This window comes from Otolemur garnettii, unplaced genomic scaffold (assembly GCF_000181295.1).
Source record: "Otolemur garnettii isolate 467f Iridium unplaced genomic scaffold, OtoGar3 scaffold00015, whole genome shotgun sequence".
Lineage (NCBI taxonomy): Eukaryota > Metazoa > Chordata > Mammalia > Primates > Galagidae > Otolemur > Otolemur garnettii.
In genome coordinates, this window is record NW_003852410.1 from 22,856,618 (window position 1) to 22,881,753 (window position 25,136).

Genomic DNA, 25,136 nt, shown 5'->3' on the forward strand with positions numbered 1-25,136 from the left:
CTGTATGCATCGTCTCGTTTAATCAGTATAATTGGCTATACATACTGCTGCTGTCCTATCTTAGAGACAGCAGATCTGAGCTGGGAGAAGCCAAGTCATTTGCCTCCCCAGGCACCATGTACAGTGTGGCAGGAGGGATTCCAGCCCAGGTCTGTCTGACTCCCAAATGTGCTACATGTTAGAGCAAAGTGAAGGCAGGCACCAGATGCTGTTTCCTTTGTTAGGACCTAGGCTCAGTCACCCCTCAGAATTTGATCTTAACTCATAATTTTTTTTCTTTTTTGAGACATAATCTTACTCTGTTGCCCCAGGCATGAGTGCTGTGGTGTCATAACTCACAGCAACCTCAAATTCCTGGGCTCAAGCAATCCTCTTTCTTCACCCTCCCAAGTAGCTGGGGCTATAGGCGTCACCATAACACCTGGCCATGTTTTTTTCTATTTTTAGTAGACACTGGGTCTCGCTTGCTCAGGCTGGTCTCGAACTCCTGAGCTCAGGCAGTCCACCCTCCTTTGCCTCCCAGAGTGTTAGAATTACAGGTGTGAGCCACTGTGCCCAGCCACTAACTCATTCTTGTTTATATTGGCCGTTGGCAGTCCCTCAAAGCCACACATACAGAATCTATACCTGCCTGGCTGTTCCTTGCCCATCACGTCAGCTCTGTGTACACACACCCAGTTGTGTCTGGTTAGCTGTGGGTTCTGAGCAGTGTGCAGAGCACCGGAGCCCGACCCCAGACTCTGAGTGTGACTGGAGCCAGATGGTGCCCCTGCTAGCGACAAAGCCTCCTCAGCCTGCGTCCCCTCTACCTTGCTTTGGGACATTTAGCATGCCTTGTCTTCTTTCCTCTAGTCTTGAATTTGTGAAATAAATAGGTAGACTGAATAATCTTTGAGATAGTTTTTCCTTGGGGATTGGCAGGCCAGAATTTACAACCTGCAGCCTTTCATTTAGTCCACAGAATTCATAATTCACTGTGTGGCATCAGGCAGGCCTCATGGGGTTGATAAATCCTGCAAAGATGGCTAAGAGAAAAGCAAGGTGTGGTTTTAGCCAAGGGGAAAGGTGGCCCTTCACTGGCAGGATTGAATATGTGCTTCTTTTGGTGGCTTCTTTGCAAGGTGCTGAAGGTGTGATGAAAAAAAAGAATCCAAGTCAGAACCGTTCACGTTGCATAGCCACTCTAAAATAGTCCTGTATTTTTTGAGATCTGCTTTCTCTTTTCACCATGGGCTGGTGGAGGTCAGCAGCCTGTTTTCTTAACCAAGCCCTCTTTCCAATATAGCTTAAAGATTAAAATGGTGGTTCTAGGGACAGAAATGCTATCTTTGAAGCCTAACTCTACTACTTCCTGGCTCTGTGACCCTGGGCAAAGGATGTCACCTGTTTGACCTTCGATCTCCATATCTGTGTAAAAGAAAACTGATAGTACATAAGCCACCAGCTGCTGTCAGGATTAAATGAGAAGCCAGTGTTCTTCAGCCCAGCATCTTAGTCACAGTATGAATGTAACGCAAGCTGCTGGTATGATTTTCAGAAATTCGGCTCAAACTGAAAGTACTCCTGGGTGGCCTTTGTGAATCTAAATAACTTATGCCAAATTAGTTCAGCATTAGCACCATGAGTCAGATTCCAGGTGGTTCTTTCTAACCTGTACAAAAACATGACATTTAGTTTATAGTACATGTCTTCTGTGATGGCTCCAGCTTTCGTATATTCATTCATTTCCATAAATATTTGTCGATGTGCTACAAAGTGGAAAGCAGTAAATAAACATGGGTGAGTTGCAGCTACTGGCTTTTTGCTATGTGACAAGCCCACATAATTTTTCCGGGTCTTTTGTTGAGCTGTGTTTGAAACTTTGATCCCTAAGCCTGTATCTTTGCATTTAAATGTGGTTCTTTCAATGGAATGGTAGGTACAGGGTGGCATCCTTTTGCCTTTCCTAGTGGTGTGACACTCATGCAGTCATCACTGGTCGCTGTAATTGGCAAAGGCAGTCCTAAACCTTGCATGTAAGCACAGCATCCTCTCTGATAACATACTTTCTGATGAAGTTTGATTTTATGCTTTGTTAAACATAGTCCAAATGAGAACAGAATGAGGAAGAGCTTATTGTTGTGATGAAAAGATGCAAATGGACATTTTTTAAATGAAGTGAAGTAAATATCATTTTTATATTCTGCAAAATTACAGGGGAAAGACCTTGAAGAGCCATTAGTCTCCTATCTCAAAACAGAGCTCTTTTCACCTATCTCAGAGAGACAGTTATCCATCTGATTGTCAAAGATGCTTAGACAAGAAGAATCTTGACTTAGCGTAGTGAAGGGTTCTAACGTGTGAGGCGTGATTCTTAGCCTTTCAGTCCTGGTTATTTCCAACCTATTTGTCACCCAGTCCTGTAGGTGGAAATGTGGACCAGTTGATCAGCATGCCCACTACACATTTCACATAGACAGAATCTCACCCATGTGGATTGCTTGGAGATGGGCATCACCCGGATGTGCAGAACCTTGCCAGACACTGTGCCAGGCGCCTCTTCTGCACCACCCATCAACCCACACGTGTCCAGCAGCTGCTGCTGCTGCTGTGTCCTGGTCTCCACCCCAGCCCATCCAGTGCTTTCTCTAAGCTCCAGCATCTTCCAGCCCCAGATAGAAGCTTCCTTCTAGCTATATTGTGTGCATCCTGACCTCCTAATTTTTTTTTTTTTTGAGACAGAGTCTCACTTTTTCCCCCCTGGGTAGAGGGCCATGGCATCACAAAGCTCACAGCAACCTCATACTCTTCTTGGGCTCAAGCAATTCTCTTGCCACAGCCTCCAAAGTAGCTGGGACTACAAGTGTCCCTCACAACACCTGGCTATTTTTTTTTTGAAGTGACATGCGTCTTACTCTTGCTCAAGCTGGTCTCAATCCCATGAGCTCAAGCAATCCTCCCGCCTCAGCCTCCCAGAATGGCAGGATTACAAGCATAAGCCACCATGCCCGGCCCCCACCTTCCCCTTCTTATTCGTCCTCGATTCCTTACAGTATCTTTACCAGCTCTGTGTGGAGCTCCATCTTCATTTGGGTATCTAGGTCCTCAGCAGCCTCAGCAACCCTGGGGATCTTATTTTCTTTGGTTCTTCACCCCTTCTAATTCAGGCAGATGCAACGGGGTGGTTTGCTGGCTTCTTCATGACTCAGAGACTGTGCCCCTCAGTATAACTGATGCAGGGTACCCCTGAAACCTGGAAAAGCAAACCAGACCCAACTCTATCCACACAGCATCCAGAGCTGCTACTACTTAAGAGAGCAAGCCTCAGGTAGAGGTTCAGAACAGACTGCCCATGTCTTGACTTTCATTTCCACTAGATGAACTGAAGTTCAAGGATTTTAAACTCTTAGACTTTGGTTAGCGGAAAGTGTTAACACAACATCTGAACAAAGCTGCACGTTCCAATTCCCCTTCAAACGGGCCACACAGAAACAAATGCCTGAAAGCCCACACACTTGGGATGCTGACCTTGGTGTTTCGAAGTAACAAGCAGAGATTACATTATTTGAGAATCTTGCTCAAAGATGGAGGGGGGAATCATTCTCTTATACAAGTTGAGTTTTTTCCCTGAGAGAGAGAGGGGGGAAAAAAAAAAGAGTACTATTGGCAAACTAGGAAGCTATTTCAGCTGCAAACATAAGGAATTAAAGTTTGTGACAGCAGAACTCTCCAATATGGAGCCAGTAAATAACACGTACTAGGTGACGCACTAAATTTAACTGTTTACCTCAGTGATGCTCATTGATATAAAAGTTAATGCCTGGGAAAGGACTGGAAATTTCCCTTAGAATATAAGAGCTGAAACTTGTATTTGTTTGATTATCAAAATGACAGCTCCTTTAAAAGTCATAATAAATCCATTAATAAGCCTGTTATATTTGAGCAGTTGCTTTTTTTCATTGGGGTAAGTTAGAACACCTTAAAAGAAGAATGTTTGCTATCAGATTATATACCTTGAAAATTTCCTTATCACCGGTAGATCTTAACAATGTTCGGCAAATAAGGTATGCCATGATTCATGCTGAAGTACTGCATTCTTTTTTTACAAGTCTTTATTCCCCAAATAAGAAAAACACACATAGGAATGGGTAGGCTATAGCTAATCCACATAATTTAAAAGTTTTTAAGCCATCATATTTAAAAACTACTTCATCCATTTTCCATTCATTAGCAGCAGATGTTGGTTGCACCTCAGGTAAATTATCAGGGAGGTTGTCGGTAATTTAACTACTTTTTATTATGCTGTTGTTGCCCCCAACAGATACGTGTCCACTTGTGTTGGAGTCATGTGGGAGGCAATACATAATGTAGGGTGGTTAGACTATTTTGAAAATACCATTGTCTCCAGTAACAGGACCTGTCTCTACTGTTGTGTGTCATTGGGTTATTGGGATAATTAATTGAGATAATGCATACAAAGTTTTCAGGCAGTGCCAGCATATAATAAATGTGAAGGAGTTGTGCCTTTTGTAATTCTATAAATTGTCTATAACTCTGTGATTTGTTGCCTGCTTTTAGGCTGTATCCTCTAATGTCCATGGTTGATTCCTAAATTAGCATTTTCATCAACTCCCTTTTTGTCCTTCATATTAAGGGACAGCTTGTTTGGACTGTTTGTATATTGAAATGAATATCCCTATAGACAGGCTTGCTTTAACTTCTTGCTGTCCATTTGATTACTCTAAGACAGCTATGTTTCTTCCTCTTAGTCAAGCATTCCCACCCATGATTCCATAAGTCCAATCTGTCTCCTAGAAATATGTATAACCTTTACTCCCAATGCTATTTCTCGAGTCTTCTCCATCTCTGTGTTATGGCTGTCTGTCCAGTTGCCCAACCCAGAAAGCTGAAAGTCATCCCTGGTGTTGCCCTTTCCTCTCCACCCCACATTGAACCCATCATTTCTGCCTAAAATGTTCCAGTTTTAAACCTACCAACTTCCCCGACCCAGGCCTTCCTCACCCTAACCCAAATACTGAACAAATACAGTAGCTTCCCAAGCACTGTCCTTCTTTCCACTCACACTGGATTCATATCTAGTCTCCACTCTGCAAAGTAAAATTTTTGAGACAAAAATCAGACCATGTTTTACTTGGGCTTGAAACTCTTCAGTGATTTTCCATCTCGTGCAGAAGGAAATCCAGACTCGTTATTATGGCCTGTGAGCTCTGCTGGTCTGACCCCAGGACCTGCCTTGGGGAGCCTTCTTCCAAGCACTCCAGCCTGCTCTGTTTCATAGGATTCGTCTCAATGGATACTCATTATAATATGCACACACACATACATAGTACATGGTATATACATATGTACTATGGTACATGCATGGTACATGGTATATATGTATGTGTGTGTGTATGTACGTATATTTTTTAGAGATGGGGTCTAACTCTGTCACTAGACTGAAATACAGTGACAAGATCACAGTTCCTTGAAAAGTTCCCGGGGCTCAAGCAATTCTCCTGCCTTACCCTCTTGAGTAGCTAATTTTTTATTTTTAATAATTTATAGAGACAGGGTCTTGCTATATTGCCCAGGCTGATATTTAACTCCTGGACTTAAGCATTTCTCCTGCCTCAACCTCCTAAAGTGCTGGGATTACAGGCTTGAGCCACCATGTCCAGCTTTTTTGTCATCATCTATCTCAGTTTCCCTCACTGTAAGCTCTATGAGGGCAGAGACTATGTGAGTTTTTTCATCACTCCTGTACTTTTTATAATTTCTGGAACATAGTAGGTGCTCAATAATGTTGAATAAACAAATGAACTCATCCCAAATTCTAATGTTGCCTGTATATTATCAAAATAACATTTTAAATATTAAAATTGGTCACTAATAATAGGGATTATCTATCCTTATTCCACTCTTAGAAATTTGTGAACTACATTCTAAAAGTCTTCTAGAATAATATCCCAAAGTCTTTGTACATATGTCAAAGCACCGTGGGTTGAAATTGTATTTGGTATAGATAGTCACACTGGGTTCCTTTCATGCCATATCCCCTAGCTCAGTGTTTGTCAACCTTTCTTAAATCTCACGGCACACTCGAACCTATAGTTAAATTTCCATGGCACACTTAAATTATGCTGATTAAAAAAAAAGTTACAAAAAGAATATACTTACTGTGCTTTGAACTTCTTTTGTAAATAATTTAATTAATGACCATTAAAATTTTTTGCAGCACACCGGTGTGCCCTGGCTGAAAATCACTGCTCTATTAAGATCTTCAGAATGACTACACTAAATCATAATACTCAAAAGATGAAAGTTCAAATCAAAACAGCAATGTTTCTATTTCCTCAAATTAAAAAGTTAAAGCCAGATGTATTAATACATGTTTTATATTTCTCTATCTGCTGCTGTTGAAATTTTTATAATGATTTGGGTTTATTAGAAAAACATCTCTGGGACATTTATGAGTGGTGTAACTTGGAGCATGCTTGGTAATAGTGGTTGAATTAAGATTAGGCTACATGTTTTACGTGGTGCTGTTTATCCATTAAGCATAAAAGGGCACATTGGGAATTTAAGTTAAAAATCACAAAGTTAGTGGAGGAAATAAATCATGACTAGAAGACAGTGGCACTTGAAAACTGTTTTCATTTCATTTTCACATTTTGTTCATTCTTAAACTCATTTCCCTCTAAAAAGCAAGAACATTATATTGGGAAATAATGTGTCTTGAAAACCTGAGCCAGCAGCTTAGGATCCTAGTGGTAATGACTTCTGTGGTCACTAATGAGGCAATGGACGTTGAGTATCTCAGCGCACTCAGTGGGGCCAGCCTCTTGCCTGTTCTACAAGAAGCTGTCATATCAAATTTTTGTCCTGATTCCCTGGGCACTTTGATTCCTAAACCTTTCTGAGAAACCTAATCTGAAATCAAAGTCAAGTTTCTTATATGTGGTCAGACAAGGTCACATTTAAAACACTTCAGTGAACCTGCAGCTCAAAGTTGAAAGGTAGTGTCTGTCTCCTGAAATTGGCACGGACTTACCTGTGAGCTTACCTTCCAGATCCTAACATGCCTTTTTCACCTCTTCCCAATGGACTGGGAAAGTGGGAGTTTATCCTCTTGCCTGGAAAACGGTTGAAGAGTTTCCTTAAATCACTTAAGAAATTAGACACAGTTGTATTTTGGAAATGTACCTTTATCCCAATCAGTGAATTACAAAGCATTTTATTCAATTAATATCTTATTATGCCATAGTATGACTACTTCAAACTACCGAATTTCATGGTAATTTTAGATTTGTGAAGTTGTATTTTTTGTTTTTTGTTTTTTGTTTTAATTTTTGGCCTAAATTATCTGGATTAATCCACACTTTTGAGTGAGCCAAAATGCCATATGGGATTGCTCTAGACCCTTTTTCCCCAGGCCCTCCTTGTTCCCTATTGAACCTTGAGATATTATCTGAAATGCAGCTGTAAAAGAGGGGGACAGTAACTCTTGTTAGGCATTGTCTTAATATTTCATGACGCCGGTTTTTTATCAAATTCCGTGTGATTAAAAAACAACAACAACCTTGCCATTGCTTTATATTGCAGTGTTCTGTCTCTTGTGGTCGAGGGCATAAACAACGAAATATTTACTGCATGGCAAAAGATGGAAGCCATTTAGAAAGTGATTACTGTAAACACCTTGGTAAGCCACATGGGCACAGAAAGTGCCGAGGAGGAAGATGCCCTAAATGGAAGGCTGGCGCTTGGAGTCAGGTGAGCAAAGCTTCTCTCCCGACTGCTTCCCCACCCATGGCCACACGGCCGACAGATACCAGCCTGTTCACCTATTTCTCTGCATGGTTTTGGCTGTATAGAGGGGAGTTCAGAGACTGTTGGGGGTGTAGGGGGGAATTGGAGTCTTTAGCTAAATAGTCAGGATACTTACGTATTAGGTGTATGACCTTGAGCTGAAGCAGCTCTTGGGGGCTTTGGAAAATACCTATAAAGGAGTGGTTGTGAAGATGAATTCTAAGAGGTAATTGGTGTCAGACATAGCACAGAGGACCCCTCAATACTTCACCGATGGCATTGTATCATTAGTCACCATTTAGAAACCCCTAATTCAGATCTCACTAAAGCTGATTGTGGCCACCTGGCAGGGATTGAGTCTTGAATTTACCTTGGAGGTTCTTAAAGAAAGGACTGTCTGTAGAATCTATTTTCTAATTTCTCTATTATTCTAGAGAAAATATTTTCTCTACCTGTTTGCTTATTTACAATAGAGGTGTGGGACAAGAGGGAGAGTTCTCTGTCATTTTCTAGCTCTGTGGCCTTGGGTGATTTGTTTAACCTTCCTGAGCCCACTTCATATGGTTCTTATGAAGATTTAATGCAATAATGAGGGCCAAGTACTCTGCAGGGGTCCTGAATCTAATAGACTCTCAAGAGTAATATTTTGTTTGGATGAGCATGATGTGTGTATGAGATGGGAAGAGAGGGGTGAGTACCCAAGACACTGATGACCGTGAGACTCCACTAATTCTAAACATTGCCAAAGCTTATCAGGCACTGGGTATGAGAGTTCCCTGCTGAATTTGAAACAGGAACTTAAAAGGCTTCTATTTACCTATAAACGGTGGGTAGGTGAACGAAAGCCATTCATAGCCAGTCCTTAGAGTAATCTCCTGACTCCACACTTGTTTATTATCTCAGCTTGGTGGAAGGAATAAGGCACAGTTTCTTTTAAAATATTCTGCATTTAATGCCGATCCTTCTCCCCACTGATCCGATTCAGTGAGGTTTTCCTGTATTCCTGGTGCTTCCAGGTTGTGGGAAATTATGCAGATGACTCCTGAGACTTGATGGAAAACTAGCTAGGTTCAAGGTGGGTGGCCTCTATCTAGCATTGATTTTCCCAGAGCCTGGACATTGATTCCTAAGGCCTCAAAGGAGCATTAGATGCAGCTATGTTAACATGGGGAGGATCTGAGAATCCTTCATTTCAACATGACTAGCAGAAAATTCCTCCTGTAACCTAAATTTTTCTTAACAGCCAGTGACTGTCTATTCCATGTCACAGAAAATCATCACCCAGCATGGTGCGTCATCCCTTTCAAGGCCTATTATTGTGTTTGTTTTAATTTAGCAAAGAATCTGTACCCAGCCAGAGCTAATACCCCCCTCTGCCTTCCTTAAGGGATCACATTCAAGACAGTATTTCATACTGGTCGTTCTTCTTCATGGTTTCTGTAAGTGACCATTGTCATCTGTAACTTCCTGCCCTGTTATTTTTGGAGCTGCTTGATTAGTGTCAAAGCCTGCAGCTAACATTATTTAAGATACCACACTAATTACCTTATCATCTTGTAGACTTTCATGCTCTTTTATTTTTCTTTATCTTTCTTGGCCTCAACTTATCTGTTTGTATTCCCCCTGAATATTAAGTTCAGAGCATGTAAGCGATGCTTAGTTTCACGGCCAATTTATTCACAACCAGAAGACAATTTAAAAATCTTGTGCTCTTTATTGGTAAACAGAGAGTGAGTTTTAATCCAGCATCGTGTGATCTTGATGGGAAGCCTAAACTTGCTTACAAAGCTGGGATGATTAGGTTTAAACCCTGGGGGGTTTTGCAAATATAAGGTAATAGGATTATCAGAATGCCTCCCCAGAAAAAAACCCACACCTGTTCAAAACATTGCTTAGAAGAGTCAAGTCACCTTTGTAGAAAATCCAAGTATACACAGTTATGTAATGCTCTGTGGCCAGCCTTAGAACCAACATCGTAGTTGGATTTGCAGAAATCAATTTTAAAAGCAGGCAAGACACTGCATGGGTTAAATATTGGTGTAACTTAGAAGTGTACCTGATGATCATCAGACCCAGTGGTTGATGGAGAAACCTGTCTGCACAGTCAAAGGTTACTGGCTTACCAGTGATTGGGTGGTAAACAGGAATGTCCCTAAGGCAGCGATATTAAACAAGAGCAATGACTGTCCTTTTGCAACAATGTTTGGGAGATTTTATATCTGGTCCTTCTGCTTTCTATGGGAAGCTATATAGTCTGGTCACCTTGTCTCCAAACTAGGAACAATAATTCATGCAATTTCTCGTCATGTTAAAATGTCTGATGATAATAAGATCTATGGAATATGGGGATAGGAGATTACTACAGCCAGACCTCTCTCTTCATCGTCTTTACCCCCAGATTGATGTTTTGAAGTTTAAAGTGGAACACCTCATTTCTCCATCCTTTGAAATCTTGAATTTGTAAAGGAAATCAGTTTTTGTGTATGTGTGTTCAGGGGAGATATCCTCAATAAAGTCTTAAAGGCTTTTCTTTTTCATCAAAAGTTTATGTTCAATTTTTTGATCCAGATCTAAGGGATATCTATGAAATTTTAGGACAAAAATCAGCATCAGATTCTTGATATAGACTGATAAAAAGAAAGGCTCTGAATTCCTATGATACAAAAACAACATTCTAGAGTAAAAAAAAAATTTTTTTTGAGACATTCTTACCTTGTCGCCCTCAGTAGAGTGCTGTGACATCACAGCTCACAGCAACCTCCAACTCCTGGGCATAGGCGATTCTCTTGCCTCAGCCTCCCAAGGTAGCTGGGACTATAGGCACCTGCCACAACATATGGCTATTTTTTGTTGCAGTTTGGCCAGGGCTGGGTTCAAACTCGCCATATGGGGCCAGCTGGGTTCAAACTCAGTATATGGGGCCAGTGCCCTACCCTTTGAGCCACAGGCGCCACCCCAGAGTAAAAATTTTCAACTTATCCTATTCCTGTGGAAAGATATTTTTAAAAATAAAAATCGGAAATAAAAAGAATACATGATCAGATTAGAATTCAAGTAACACTTCATTCATCCATCATGAATTCATCAGTCAACCGTTCATCAATCCTGCAGGTCTTTTTCATGGTTCAATACCTTTGAGGAAAGCATGGGCCTGTCAAACAAAGGGGTGTAATGATTTAATTAACAGCTCTATTTTCTTTACAGTGACATAAAATATAATGGGATGTCTGTAGTTAGTGTTGTTTTAGATTTAGTGAAATAAGAATTCTTAAAAGACCTTCAGTGCTTTAATGCTGAAATGGAAACTGGACAATTGCATTATGAATCTACCAGCCATTCTTTAAGACTTTTCTTAGAATCTTAAGAGCATCTTAGTTGTGGTGTCTTACTCTGAAGAATTCTTTAAGTGTACAGTGGAGAAATGTGGCAAATGTATGGCTTGTGTTCTTTGAGAAATTGAGAAAACCACATACATATGGTCAGTGAGGAAAACTAGACTTCCTCCGTTTATTTTGTTTTTATTTGAACCATGAGCATTGACAGTGCATTGTTTGAATACAGCCTTCTCCTCCACACCCTCATTGATGAAACGCTAAAGACTGCACCATATTGAAAAGCTGGGCTCTAAATTCTAATCCACAGTTAACTATGCTGCGTTGCCTAAAACACATTTCACTTTTTTGTTTGCTTTTGTTGAGCTAGTGCGATTATCTCCGGGTTTTGTCTTATTTATTTGTGGAGCATTTACCTAAAACATTTATTAAAAAGTTTAAAACACATTTTATGCAAAATGCTTGGTGTAGAGCTAAAGTCTCCCTGGAGGTGATTTTGTACCCCATCGGACATTTCGAGACAGTTTTGGTTGTCACACCTTGGGGGCTGAGAGGAATGCAACTGGCATTTGTGGGTACAAACTAAGGATGCTGCTGAAGTTCCTCTGAGGTGCAGGACAGCTCCCACAACAGAGAATTATTTGGTTTAGAAGCCCTCGCATAGCATTTGGCTTATAGTAAATGCTTAGTAAAAGTTTGCTATTATTATTGTTTTTACTATTTATAATGCTTGGTTTATATAGTTATTTTTCAAGCAACCATAATTTCAGCAATGGGTGAGTTCTGCGCACTGGCATTGCAAAGTGGGGGGTGGAAAGAGATGAAACAGCTCTTGGCTCACTAGTCCAGAACTGTCAACATCTATTTTCAAACCTGCACAGAGAGACTGCATGCTGGAATGATGGCTACAGGAGGCGCAGGTTGCAAGCAGCTGCTCAGAGATTTTGCTCTGCAAACTAACTAAAAGGTGTACTGAACAGAAGAAGAAAAGTTAAATTCTCACACACACACACTCAGACACACACCACCACCTTCCCTCCCTCCAGGGTCACATAGACATCTTTCTGATTCTATTTTACTCATGGGGCTTCTACACAAATCTCTTGGAATTCGCCAAGCAAGCCTGGCTGGCTCTGTATACAACTGTTGCCCGCCTTGAGACAGCCCAGGAAGAGAAGCTGAACTCAGGGAGATAACTCTGATGTGCGGTACTCCCTATTTTGAGTGAAGATTACCATGGACGTGTTATTCAGAATGGCAGGGTTTGTACCTTGCCTTGTGTTTTAGTCATGGCAAAATTATTCAGTGTGCTATTTATTTCAAAGTTGGCTTTGACCTTGTGAAAATCAGAAGCCAGAATGACATATTGCATAATTGAAACTTCTTATGTCTTAATTTGTCTTTTGCAAAAGTATTGAATATTGTAGGAAGTGATTTTTTTTAAATGTTGGATACTTATAGATCTTAATACCTTGCCTACATTGAACCATAAGTAATTTATTCAATAACAACAGCATCAAAAAGAAATTTCATTGACTTAGTAACCTAAAAAGCAATCTTTAAGTTTTTCTTTAAGTTATTCAAACATTATGAGATTTGGGATATACATCAGCCCTATGCCAAATTCAAATTTGTTTGCAACATTATTATTCTTTCTTTGTGTTTCTATTTGGATACATTGTTCCAGAAATGCATACATACTCTTATATTTATAACCTGGAATTTAAATAGCCAAAGGGCTTTTTGGTGGAGGTTGTTTGTTGTTGATGATGCTATTTGAACATTTCTGTCACTGGTGTGGTAACTATACCATGTTACAGTTCATCCTTTGGCAGTGTAATCGAAGGGAAATATTATTCATGTAGCTCTAATGAGCATTAAATGGCCATTCTCTTAGAGACGGTCATCCCTTGTGTCCAGGAATTCTCCCATTACACCCAGGACATAATGACTTCAAAAGTCTGGTCTCTTGTGGGTCACAAACTCATTCAATCCACTTAATACAATTAAACCTAAACAATAGTAGCTATGTCGATCCAAAATATTTTCTTCTGTTCAGCGAACTTTGATGTGAACATAAGGACCCCCTCCCTGGCATAGATTCATCTGGAACAATACAATTTCCCAACCTGCCTTCTAAATAGCATCACCTATTTTCTTAAAAACTGAAGTGCAGAAAAAATTAATGTTCATCAGAATCCATTTGAGTGTGATTCTTGATAGCAAATTTCCATTAGCCTCAGAGAAAACTGAATGCTGCTGCAGGTTAATTGGACAAGAATTCCTTTCTAATTTAAAAGAGCGTGATTCTTTTCTTTAAGAAAACTTCCTCTGAGGAATATGGCTTTAATGTATGTTGAACTTGTTGTCTCAATACCAGACAAATTAATGGAAGCTGAGTTATCACAAAAAATTTGAAAATAATTTTTAATAGCTAAGTGTAATAATATGCCATTCTTTCCAAATGTTAACTTTTAATTTCTGACTGTCAAAACCTTAATAAAGACAATAATTCTTGACTTGCACATAAGTGAGATTATGAAACCCAGCAATGAAGAAATCATTAAAAAATTAATTTAGAGGAAAGTTAATTGCAGATTTAATATGGTGTTTTGCAACTTGGTCAACAAAATGTTTTAGATGATTAACAGTATTCTTCCAAGGCCAAAAAACACTAAGCCCAAGGAAATGACTTCTTTCTCTTGTCAGCTTTTATTCTTCATATACTCATCTGAGGTTGTAAATAGACACAAATACTTTCATGAATTCCATGGTTTAAAAAAAAAATCTCCTATCTCCAGGAATAGAAGCAAGAAAATAAAGAGGCTAGAGAAAATAATTCTACTTATAAGGCCCTAAAATCTTCAGTGCTTTACTCAGATCGGGTTGTGCTTTTCATCTGCCAAGACATTCTTCTTGTATTGTACTGTGTCTGTTGTTTTCAAGAACCTCAGATCCTCCAGGATAGAAATTATTTAGAATTTTCATTGCACACAGCACCCCTCCTTCTATCCAGATTGCGCTAAATGTTTTGTAATGAGCTCTACCAACCTCTCCCGTCTTCTGAGAGTTTTGTTAACTTTAGAGATTCCTCCAAACTTGAATACCTTCCTCATTCTCCAGCATCGATAAACAGTGGGTTTCCACATGTAAGATACTATCTCGGTTCCCTTTCATTGGAAATTAGTAAGCGATGTGATTGCTATGAAAGTCATTGGATTAGGAGTGCATTCCCCTCCTCTATGACCCCCGCCCCCCCAAAAAATAAATGAGCCGAAGCTCCCACTTACATCCTCTGTCTCCTCAGTGCTCCGTGTCCTGTGGCCGAGGTGTGCAGCAGAGGCATGTGAGCTGTCAGACTGGAACACACAGAATCGCCAGAGAGTCCGAGTGCAGCCCGCACCCCAGACCGGAGGCGGAACGCACCTGCCAAGGCCCACCGTGTCCTCTCTACACTTGGAGGGCAGAGGAATGGCAAGAAGTAAGTAGTAAGTAGAGCCAGGAAGGGGGCACTTGCCAGGTATTTCATGCAACCCACTTGCTCTCGTCACCACCATTCTCGAGGAAGCCAGAGCAGCCATCGAGCACAGTGACAATGCTGGCTCTTTCCCAGAAGGTTCACTGTCAGGCGCAAACATTCTCTCTGATGAGGGTGGGAGAGCTCCTCGTTTGTACGCAATTCCTACGTCTGTCTGTGTTCCTGAGCGTTCTGAGTCTGGCTGCTTCCAAAAAAAAAAAAAAAAAAAAAACTTTAACAGGCCTTGAGCCAAATGCATACAGATAACTCACAAAAGGAGAGGGAGATGGAAGGAATATTTTAAATACGTGTATACAGACTCAGTCATCCTATTAGTTTTCATAGCCACATGGCAGGCTTTAGGCAGGACCTACTCTGAACTGTTCCTCTTTCTATGACTTTGGCTGTCAAGTAGAAGATGGGCACTCATGCGAAACCCTGATTAATTAGTGAAGGATTTCTAACATTTAAAAAAATGATAGAATCTGAAGAACTGCTCAATGTACTCAGAAAAGAGACCAGACTTGTTTTACCCCTACTCCATGTTAACTTGGGAAACAGTCTGATTAGGAAGGTTAAGATGATAGTAGAAGGTAGTCTCTGTTTCTGGAACAGAAGGATGAATTATAGAAAAAGGGAGAAAGAGAATTAGAGAGCAAAGCCATGTCCCCTGATATTGGAATGGAAAAAAAATATGCTATTTCAGGTGTAGAGACAGTAAATACTAAGACAGGAATTCCCCCATCAGAAAGGATTTTTGAGAATGTAAAGAAAGGGCACAGGTGGAAGGGCAGTCATCCTGCAGCCCTCGCATGGTGCCGGGTACTTTTTGTTCATCACCTCACCTAACCTGTTTTGCCACTAGCCAAAGTGAGTATTATTATTACTATCATTCCATACTGCAGGTAGGAAAACTGAGGTTCAGAGAGTTGATGTCATTTGTCCACATACCTTGCATCTGGCAAGTGGGAAAAGCAGGACTTGAGGCTGACTCTGTTCTCTTACACCATCATGAGTGTAATCATGAGATTACAGAGAATCAGAGAATCATAACTGATTCTTTACCCTGTGGGGACCCAGCCCCCAGCCCTGTCCTCTTCCCCTTCACTCTCACACCTGAGGAATTATTTCCATTAAATTTCTTTTCTTTAGGAAACTCCCCCTCTCCGTCTACTGTTTTTTTTTGCCTGTTTTCCTTCTTTACATTTTTGTTCCTGACAGTCAGTGGCAGGGAGGAGTGCCTAAAGCAGGAGCAATTCAGGGTAATTGCACTTGAGCCACACAAGTGATTGGGAACACCACAGACTATAAAATTCTCAGACCTGGTTCATATCCTAGTCCTGCCACTTAGTAGTCAAGTGACTCAAAATAAGCATCCTTAATTTCTCTGAGCCTTGGTTTCACCATCTGTAGAATGGGGATAAAATAACTATGCAAGTTGTTCTGAGAAAATTGGATAGAGTGGAGTTATGTATCATCAGTTATGATTTGGGGACTGGTGATGTCCCATAGAAGACAGAGGAGAAGAAAGTGGTATAGAAGAAAGAGGAGGCCCCATCATCCCTCTCTCCTTGGTATGACCTCTTGATACTTTCTGTAATTCTTGTTTCAAACATACCACTGCCTACTTTCTCCCTCTCCCTCCTCATCTCATGCCATACTCAACCCTGTGTGACTGCTCCAAGGAGTGGACAGTAGAGAGTTTTCAGAAATCAGTCTCTTCTGACTGCTCCCACTTGAGCCAGCTTTTGAAAATGCTAGAGCCAGTCATGAAAATGTGAGCTCCATTTACAATTCCTTCTGAGTCTCAAGAAATGGAAAAACCTTGCCACATATGCACTGAGGAAATTCCTCTTCTCTGATCATGCAAGTCTGCCTGAAAGTTTTTGTCTTTGCATGTGCTGTGCAGATGGATCTCTTTAAAACCTTACTCAAATACTGCTGTGAAACTCCACATAAGGTTCTTAAGAAGATGAGGGTCTGACCTGGGGCCGGTTTCCTAGAGGTTAACTATTCTTAGAAAAAGAAAAGACTTTGTGAACATTGGAGAAGGAAGAATCCAGTAGTCATCCTCAGGAGAACATACATGTTATCTCACCTCCCTGCAGCCCAAGTGGAGAGTCTGAACAGGGAGAGAGACCTGGGTACAAGGGTGGATGGAGCCCCACGAGAGGTCCTCAGATGACACTGACACTGAGGCCCAGGAAAGCAGAAGTGGGGAGCTGCCCCATCAAATGCCTTTATATTCCCCAAATATGCAAGGCCTACCAGCAGCCTGCCCATCCTGTCCCTACAGCAAGCAAGAAAGCTGTGAGTGCATTTTGACTGCAGCTGGGGAAACCACCTTAATAGAGCAAGTCAGGAATAGGGGAGCCCCTGACCTGCTTGCCTGGGACAGTCCTAGTATAATTATTAATTATTCCTATTTGTATGACCAGAAGTGTCCTTGTGCATCAGTAAGTTGACTGGTCGCTTGATCAGACAGCTACCCCTCAGGTTCTCCTAAATCACAGCCATCACCTCTTCTCTTGCTCACCCCCACTCACTCAGTCACCATTTTATCTGTCTCCTGCTCAAGGCAGGTCCATGTGTTGACTTTCCTCCTAGACTTAAAGTCAGGGAGCACATCACAGTGTAGCCTTCTCGCCCACTGAATGAGATGTGCTAGAGCCCCCATCACAGAAGTGCCCTTCTCTCTCAGCGGTCATTGGCAGGTACTTCAGAGCCCTTGTTTGCCTTTTGAGTGTGCATTTTCCCTTTGTTTTCTCTTGGTGGACTATCAAAATCTCCTGGTTCATTGGTGAAATGAACTTCATACTAGGTGCCCATGGCGTTGGGCACCGTCCTTTTTGAGAAATAATTCAGGCATGTGTCTTGAGAGGAACTAGTTCTGCACATTCACCACAGTATGATCATCAGGGACATTTTGTATAGGCACACAGGTTACATACTGCATAACTCCAGGAGGTCACATTCATATAGGGTACAATGGGAATGGACAGTATCCCCTAGAGTTGAGCCCTAATACTGATGGTAATAAAAATAATAGAGTTTATTGTTTACTAAGTTATGAACCAGGAACTAGTTGAGTATTTTTATTTTAACCCTTTCCATAATGTTCTGATGTAGTAATTATATTTTTAGGCCCATTTTATATGAGGAAACTTGCACTTAGATAGGTCAATTTATCAAGTGCCCTGAAATGACTCCACTCTAGTGTTTAGCATCCTGAATTGTTGCTATCTATTTTCCTTGTTTATGTTTTCAGCTATTTAAGGTCAGGAAGCTTGTTCAACAGAATTTTCCCCTTCATTAATATAGTACAGCATTGAAAACACCTGTTGAATAAATGAATCTATGAAGAAAAAAAGGAACAAAAGGATGGATGGGTACAAGGAAAGGAGGGAGGGATAGGAGGATGGAAGGGAGAGAGGGAAGGAGAGAGGGAGGAGGGAGAGGATAGCATAATGCCTGCTAATTCATGGCCTTTCTTCTTTAACTCTTTAGAATAAGAACACTCTAAAATGACTTTTAGAACTTTCAGGCAAACTCTGTTTTTTCCTGCAACGACAGCTGTTTTATTTTCTTGTCACAATGCCATGGACAAGCTGTGCTCAAATATGTATGGCCTTTGCAGAACTGACCACCCCAGTGCTCTTCGGCCCAGTTCAGGGACTTGGGCCATTCTAAAACATATTTGAATTCTGAGGACTTTATTGAGATTAGCTGTAGAATGATTCCCAAGTTAGAAATGAGCCCAAGGTTCTTGGTCAATTAAGAAGATTTTCATGAAGTTTACAATAGAGAGTGATCACATTTCATGTGTGTACAAAGCTGGATATTAGCTCTTCATCACTCATTTCCTCATTAATTTATTAAACCGATATGTATCAATCTCTTGTGAAGTCTAGGCATTAGGCATTAGGGATGCTCCAGAAACCTTAAACCTACTGGGCATGGTGACTCGTGCCTACATTCCCAGCACTTTGGGAGGCTGAGGCATGAGGACATTTGAGGCCAACAGTTTGAGACCAGACTGGGCACCACAGCAAGACTTTGTTTCTACAAAAAAATAAACAAATTACCTGGACATGGTGGCATGGGCCTGTAGTCCCAACTACTTGGGAGGCTCAGGCAGGAGGGTCACTTGAGCCTATAAATTTGGAGTGTTTATGAGTTATGAACAAGCCACTGTACTCTAGCCTGGGTAACAGAGCAAGACCCCTATCTCTAAAAAAGCAAAAAACAAACAGACAAAAAAACACAGACCTCAAATCATCTGCTCTGAAAACCCCAAAATGCTGTGGTCATTCCTCTCCCACTTCCCCACCCGCGGCATTTCTCATCTCCAGCCCTCATGTATGCGGGGCCTCGCTGAGAATGGCCCCTTCTTCTTGCCCAGGTAACTCATACCTTCACTCCTGTTCTCACCTGTTGCCACTTGAGCCCCATCCCCTTTCAGCATTGTGGGAATTTCCCTCCTCTCGTGCTTCTGATGGCTTATGACATGCTCTGCTGTGAAACCTCCATCTGCTTACACACAAGGCAGCTCTAGTGTTAAAGCTCAGTGGTCACCAGTTAGCCAGCTGACCTAACACGTGGGACCACAGACTGGGAGTAGCTGCCACCCTAGGTGTCATAACAGGCAGAAAAGGTGGCTGGGGGCAATCGGGTAGCGTCCCAGTGCCTCGCACAGAACCTGGTCCACTGGTTCATTGAATGAGTGACGTTCAAGTTATGAAGTGTCTCCTTTTTCTGCCTCCCTTTTCCCTTGAAAATATACCGTTTGGGGAACAAAAATGTCTGAATTCTATCTACCTGACTTAAAATGAACCTTGAGATAAAGGCTGCTTTTATTTTGATTGTTTTGGTTTTTGTATTTAAAGCAATAGTAGATAAATTGATTTGCCATTACTATTTCTTGTCACATGACAATGTAATAGGGTGCATGGAACTTTGTTCCCCACTTAGTTCTGTGACATGCCTGTCCATCCACTCTCCAACAATGGTAACCTGGCACTAGAAGCCACAGATCCTTTCATCCAAAGAGAAAATCAGCAATCTTAAAAGGTAGAGCCAGTGAATATCAAGTGATTTTCGTCCCCCTATGGTTACTGAATTGCACCAAAAGACGTATTTGAGAGCATAAAGCAACTTGATTGCAATCTTTAAGAAAAGACAATATCTACCCATTGTATTAAATGATCCTTGGCCATCCCCCAGTGGCCAACCTACCTAGCTGAATAAAATAATACCTTAACCATTTATTTTAGGTCTTCTTCACCCTCAGATTTGGAAAGTTACCTTCCCTGGGTTAATTTCGGTACATTTAAAGGCACAGGTATCTTGCAGAACAGTGGCCAAACTCCCCAATTTAGCCCAGCAAGGTGATCATTTTCTTTCTGAATTATACTGAATTATAGTGTGTGATGAAATTCAAGGAGGCTGGTGGTATTACTTAAGGACTTGCTTAGAGATTTTTTTTCTAAAAGCCATAATGAAATTTGAGAAAGCCTTGGAAAATTAAAATGAGGCTAGTTGAACTTTCTGTTTTTCAGAACATAAATCATAGCAGGTTTCAGGAAGTAATATTACCAAGAGCTGATGAAAGAAGCCAGCTAATGGCATGGGCTGGATTTGTTTTCTGATTACCCAGCCCCTATGCCCTAGTTAGGATTTAAGATTCCAGGAGAAAACCCTTGCCATGTGATTTTCCAAGCTTCTGTTGACTAATTCCAAAGCACTGGGAAAGTCACTTGTTTACTTAGTTTAATTTTTAATTTGTCTCAAAGTTACATTCAGGGTAAATTTTCCCAGCTCCCTTTTCCACTATTGGCAAAATAGTTTTTATGGTAGTTAATCATTAAGACAGAAGGAGAAAGACTCAACAAGCATGAAGTATTTGGGAGTCGTCGCATTTCTGCTCAGAACTGTTACTTATTGACATAGGTTAAAGCCTTGTGGATTAGTGGAAACAGAGGGGATGCTGGGAGGTTTAGTCCAGGTTTGGTTTCTCGATAATTGTGATCTCTGAGTCACCTAAGTCCTGATTTTCTAAGGAATTACTTTTTGTGGGGGTAGTTATTTCTTCTACATCTAACTATGCAAATATTCAGATTTATAGATGAATGTTCATAGAAGCCAAAAGGGAATCACAGGCTAACTTTTTGTTTTGTTTTTAACCTTCAGTGGCCCTCTCATTTATTTTTTTTAGTGAAGAAACAAAAGCATTATCACTGAACAGTAGTTCACAGCATGCTCCAGGAAAACAGAAAACCCCCAAACCATGGAGGTCGGCCTGCACCAGGGAACCAGGCTCAGCCAGCCTCCTGCACTAGCTCCTAGCACGTTCCTCTGTGCTCACCTCACAAAGGGATCACGTTCCTCTGTGCTCACCTCACAGTGGTTCCAAGTCCTATCCGTGCTCAAAAAAAAAAAAAAAAACTTGGGAGCCTGAGGCAAGAGCATTGCCTAAGCCCAAGAGCTAGAGATTGCTATGAGCTGTGACGCCATGGCACTCTACCGAGGGTCAAAGTGAGACTCTGTCTTATGGCTCTAGATACTGAGGTTCGTTCCCATGCTGCAGAAATACTGAGTCAAGTCTGTAAGTCATGAGGCTACTAGGATCGATCAGCATAATCTTTCTGCTTCCTAAAGGGACAAGGCGGCTCACAAAGGATTCAGGGCAGGCTGTGTAACCCAGCAAGTGCACTCGTGGGTATAGACTCAAAAGAGTGGAAAATGTAAGTAAAATAGGGGTTCAGATAGCCAGAAGGGAGACAACTCAAACGTCCATCACGGATGAGTAGATAAACAAAATGTGATATATTCATATGATGGAATATTGTTGAGCCTTAAAAGGAATGAAGTACTGATATGTGCTACAATCTGGAAAGACCTTGAAAACACCACATGAGAGAAACCAGGTGGTGAAACCCATATACTAGATGATTCTCTCTCTCTCTCTCTCTCTATATATATATATATATATATGAAATACCCAGAATAGGCAAACCATAGACAAAGAAGGAGACTGGTGGTTGCTAGAAGCCGCAGGAGACAGGAATAATGAGGAATGACTGCTTAATGGGCACAGAGTTTCCTTCTAGGGTGATGAAAATGCTCCAGAATTACATAGGAGTAATGTTTGTATGGCATTGCAAATGTAATACATGCCACTGAATCGTGCATTTTAAAATGGTTAAAATAGTCAATGTTTTATTAACTCTAAAATATTTTTTTATTTTTTTAATCACACACACACAAAAAAATAACAGGGGATAATAAGAGAAAAGGCTGCCTAAGATAGGTCTGGCATCATCTTTGGGAGACTAAAATTATAAATTTTTAAAGACAATGTGCCAACAGCATACCAAAAATCACAGCAGTTAGATGGGGCCAGGGCAGCAGGGTGGGTATTCTATCCCCGGTGTACAGGAAACTTGAGGCTGTCCTTGGCACAGGTTCTGGTGAGCTCACTGGGGTGTCCCAGTCTGGTCCAGAGTCTTGAAATGTTGAATGACACACGTGCACTAGATAGAACAGACTTTGAATGAACTTTAGCAACACTGATCACTAAGGCTAAACACTGATCACTAAGGTTAAACTAGGGGAATTGCTGATGGTTACAGCAAAAAAGACAAGGAATTTGTGGATAGCGTAGAGATTGTCCTAGAAGAAAATATACCACTTGCTTATGGAAATAAATATATCTGTCCTCTCTGCTTCACTAAAAGATGTGTGACCTAAAGAAACCAAAGTCCTGGTTTCTTCATCTGCAAATTACAGATTATAGTACTCACTAAATCTCACTACTTAGCCGTCTCTGTCTTTGCTCCTATAATATAAGCTCCTCTCTGAGAACAGGGAACACGGTAGTTGTGTTTGGTCTCATCTCCACTCAGCACCCATCACAGGGCCTGGCACGTAATGGGAATTTGGTGATGAATAGTTGCTGATTGATCCAGGGAGAAGAAAAGGCTCGAGGGGGGGCACGGGAAAGCTCTGTTTGAGCAGCTGATGGGAATTATTTGTGAGAGATGAAACTTGTCATTTTGGCTCCCATGGAATAGAAAATTAAGACAAAGGGCTAGAATCTTTGAAGAGATTTGTTTAATTCCATGTTCTGATGAAATGGTCTACCTGGACAGGTAATGATGTCCCTGACACTAGAGGTATTCAGATATTTAGGTATTTAGATTCCGTCGGGTAACCATTTGGCCATAAGTTTTAAAGAGAGTCAGTGTTTGAAGGAACTAGGGGGTGGCACCTGTGGCTCAAGGAGTAGGGCGCTGGCCCCATATACAAGAGGTGGCGGGTTCAAATCTGACCCTGACCAAAAACTGCAAAAGAAAAAAAAAAAAGAAGAATTTCAGGTCCTTTCCAAACCTGAGATTCACATATTGACACGTTCATTCCTTCATTCAGACAGCTGCGTGTTAAGTGCCAGACCAGTGTTGTTAGGTGACTGGGATAAAATATGGGATTCTCAATGATCTCTACAGTCAGCAGATTGCATGTGAAAACCCCACACTGTACCCCAGAAGCACATCAATGTACATAGTTACCATTCAATAAAAAAAAAAAAAAAAAATCTCTACAGTCAGGAATCTCACAGTCTTAAATCCTATACCGACAGGAAAACCGATAATTACAGTAATAGGGCACAGTGAGTTATCCATTACCTGTCCACTTTTTGTCTTAACAGTGCACCAGGACCTGCGGGGAAGGCTCCAGGTACCGCAAGGTGGTGTGTGTGGACGAGGACAAAAGCGAGGTGCACAGCACACACTGTGACGTGGCCAGGCGGCCTGCAGACCTCGAGAGCTGTAGTTTGCAACCCTGCGAGTATGTCTGGATCACAGGAGAATGGTCGGAGGTACCATCCTGGGGAATCCGTAACTCCCTTCAGCTCAGCCATAGCCTGAGAGTGGCAAAGAGATGAGGGCAGGACTATGGGAGACAGGGGCCCACCTGCCAGTTCTGCCACTCTGAACTGGTCTTAGATAAGTCCCTCAGCCTTCTTGGGCCAGAGTCCTACATGGACAAAGTGGGGGGAGATGTATGAGATGGTTTGTAAGCTCTACGTTCTGTGATCAACTCCACATTCTGTGATCCACCTTGGTGTTCTACTGATATAAGAAAGGAAATGTTGCAGAGGGTATAAATTCATAGAATACTTTTAGATACCTAAAGAAGGGTAGGTATAAGAAAATATTATAGGGCCAAAGAGACGATAAGGAGAGGTGCAAACTGTGGCAAAATAGGTCTTTATATGCTTTGTGAAGAGAGCAGGCTTGCTCCTACTCCGGCTGAGGCCATGCGAAATGTGAGTCTGGGGTTACCAAACCTTATTTTTCAAGAGAGGATAAAAGTCTGGACTTCTATGTGAGATCTCCTCAGGCTTTTAGAGCTAAAATCTTTTATTTGAAATATTATACAGAGCAAACCATTTTCATAAGCCAGATGTGGGCTGCCCATTTAACAACCTCTGTTCCAGAGGAACAAATTAGTTTTCTGTCACATCCAAAGAATCTCAAGTGACTATTTTTTTTATATATCCTCCTGTATACAATGCCTACCTAGACACAGACACTTTTATTAATAATGAACAAATTATTAATAATTGTGCCACAGCACAATTGGAGTGGAGTGGCACAATCATAGCTTACTGGAGCCTCAAAGTCCTGGGCTCAAGTGATCCTTCCTCAGCCTACCAAGTAGCTGAGACTATAGATGCCTACCACAATATCCAGCTAATTTTTCTTAATTTTTAATTTTTGTAGAGATAGAATCTTGTTCTATTGCCCAGACTGGTCCTAAACTCCTGGCCTCCATCTCTCTTCCTGCCTCAGACTCCTAAAATATTGGGATTACAGGCATGAGCTACCACACCCAGCCAACAGCATGATTATATTATTTTCAAACCACACAATATTTTCAAATGCTAAAAAACCTGTAACATCAAAAACAACTTGTCATTTGGTCAAAAGAACTTAGAGATTTGAAAGGGAAACATCCAGTGCACAGCCAAGGTGCTAAGGACTCTGAGGTAACGTGCTTGTTATCACTAAGGGCTCTTCAGAGTTTTACTGGGCAGCAGGTTCACCTTTTAATGGGATCAATGGGACAGATATTCCCATTTAGATAACATGTGTATTGGGTGTTGAATTATTTCTGCACTAAATCTGGTCCTAAAGTCTTTTCTAACTATGCCTCCCCATCCTTCACCCTACTTCAGTGATTTTTATCTTCTGGGGAGACATTTCTGATTGTCACAACTAGAAGAGGGGGCTGCTATTGGGATGTAGGTTATTATGCAAGTTTTGAGATACACAAAAATCAAGAAATGTAAAATGTGTGCAGATGGAAACAAATGAAGCCCTCCCAGCAACACCAATAAGCCGAGCAAGTTGAAACCTGCATGGGTGAATCAGAAACAGCACTGTCAACTGGGTTTCTTAGAAGCGAAACAAGGGCCCATGACACAGTCTGTCTCA

General features: G+C 41.2%; 1 protein-coding gene across 1 annotated transcript in view; it reads left to right on the forward strand.

Moving 5' to 3' along the window:
* ADAMTS9 (ADAM metallopeptidase with thrombospondin type 1 motif 9) overlaps positions 1-25,136 on the forward strand; it is a 172,315-nt gene that overhangs the window by 118,015 nt on the left and 29,164 nt on the right. The window contains exons 29-31 of the mRNA XM_003785516.3: positions 7,585-7,752; positions 14,428-14,601; positions 23,345-23,515. Of these exons, the coding sequence (XP_003785564.1) occupies positions 7,585-7,752; positions 14,428-14,601; positions 23,345-23,515 (513 nt within the window). The remainder of the gene's footprint in view (positions 1-7,584; positions 7,753-14,427; positions 14,602-23,344; positions 23,516-25,136) is intronic.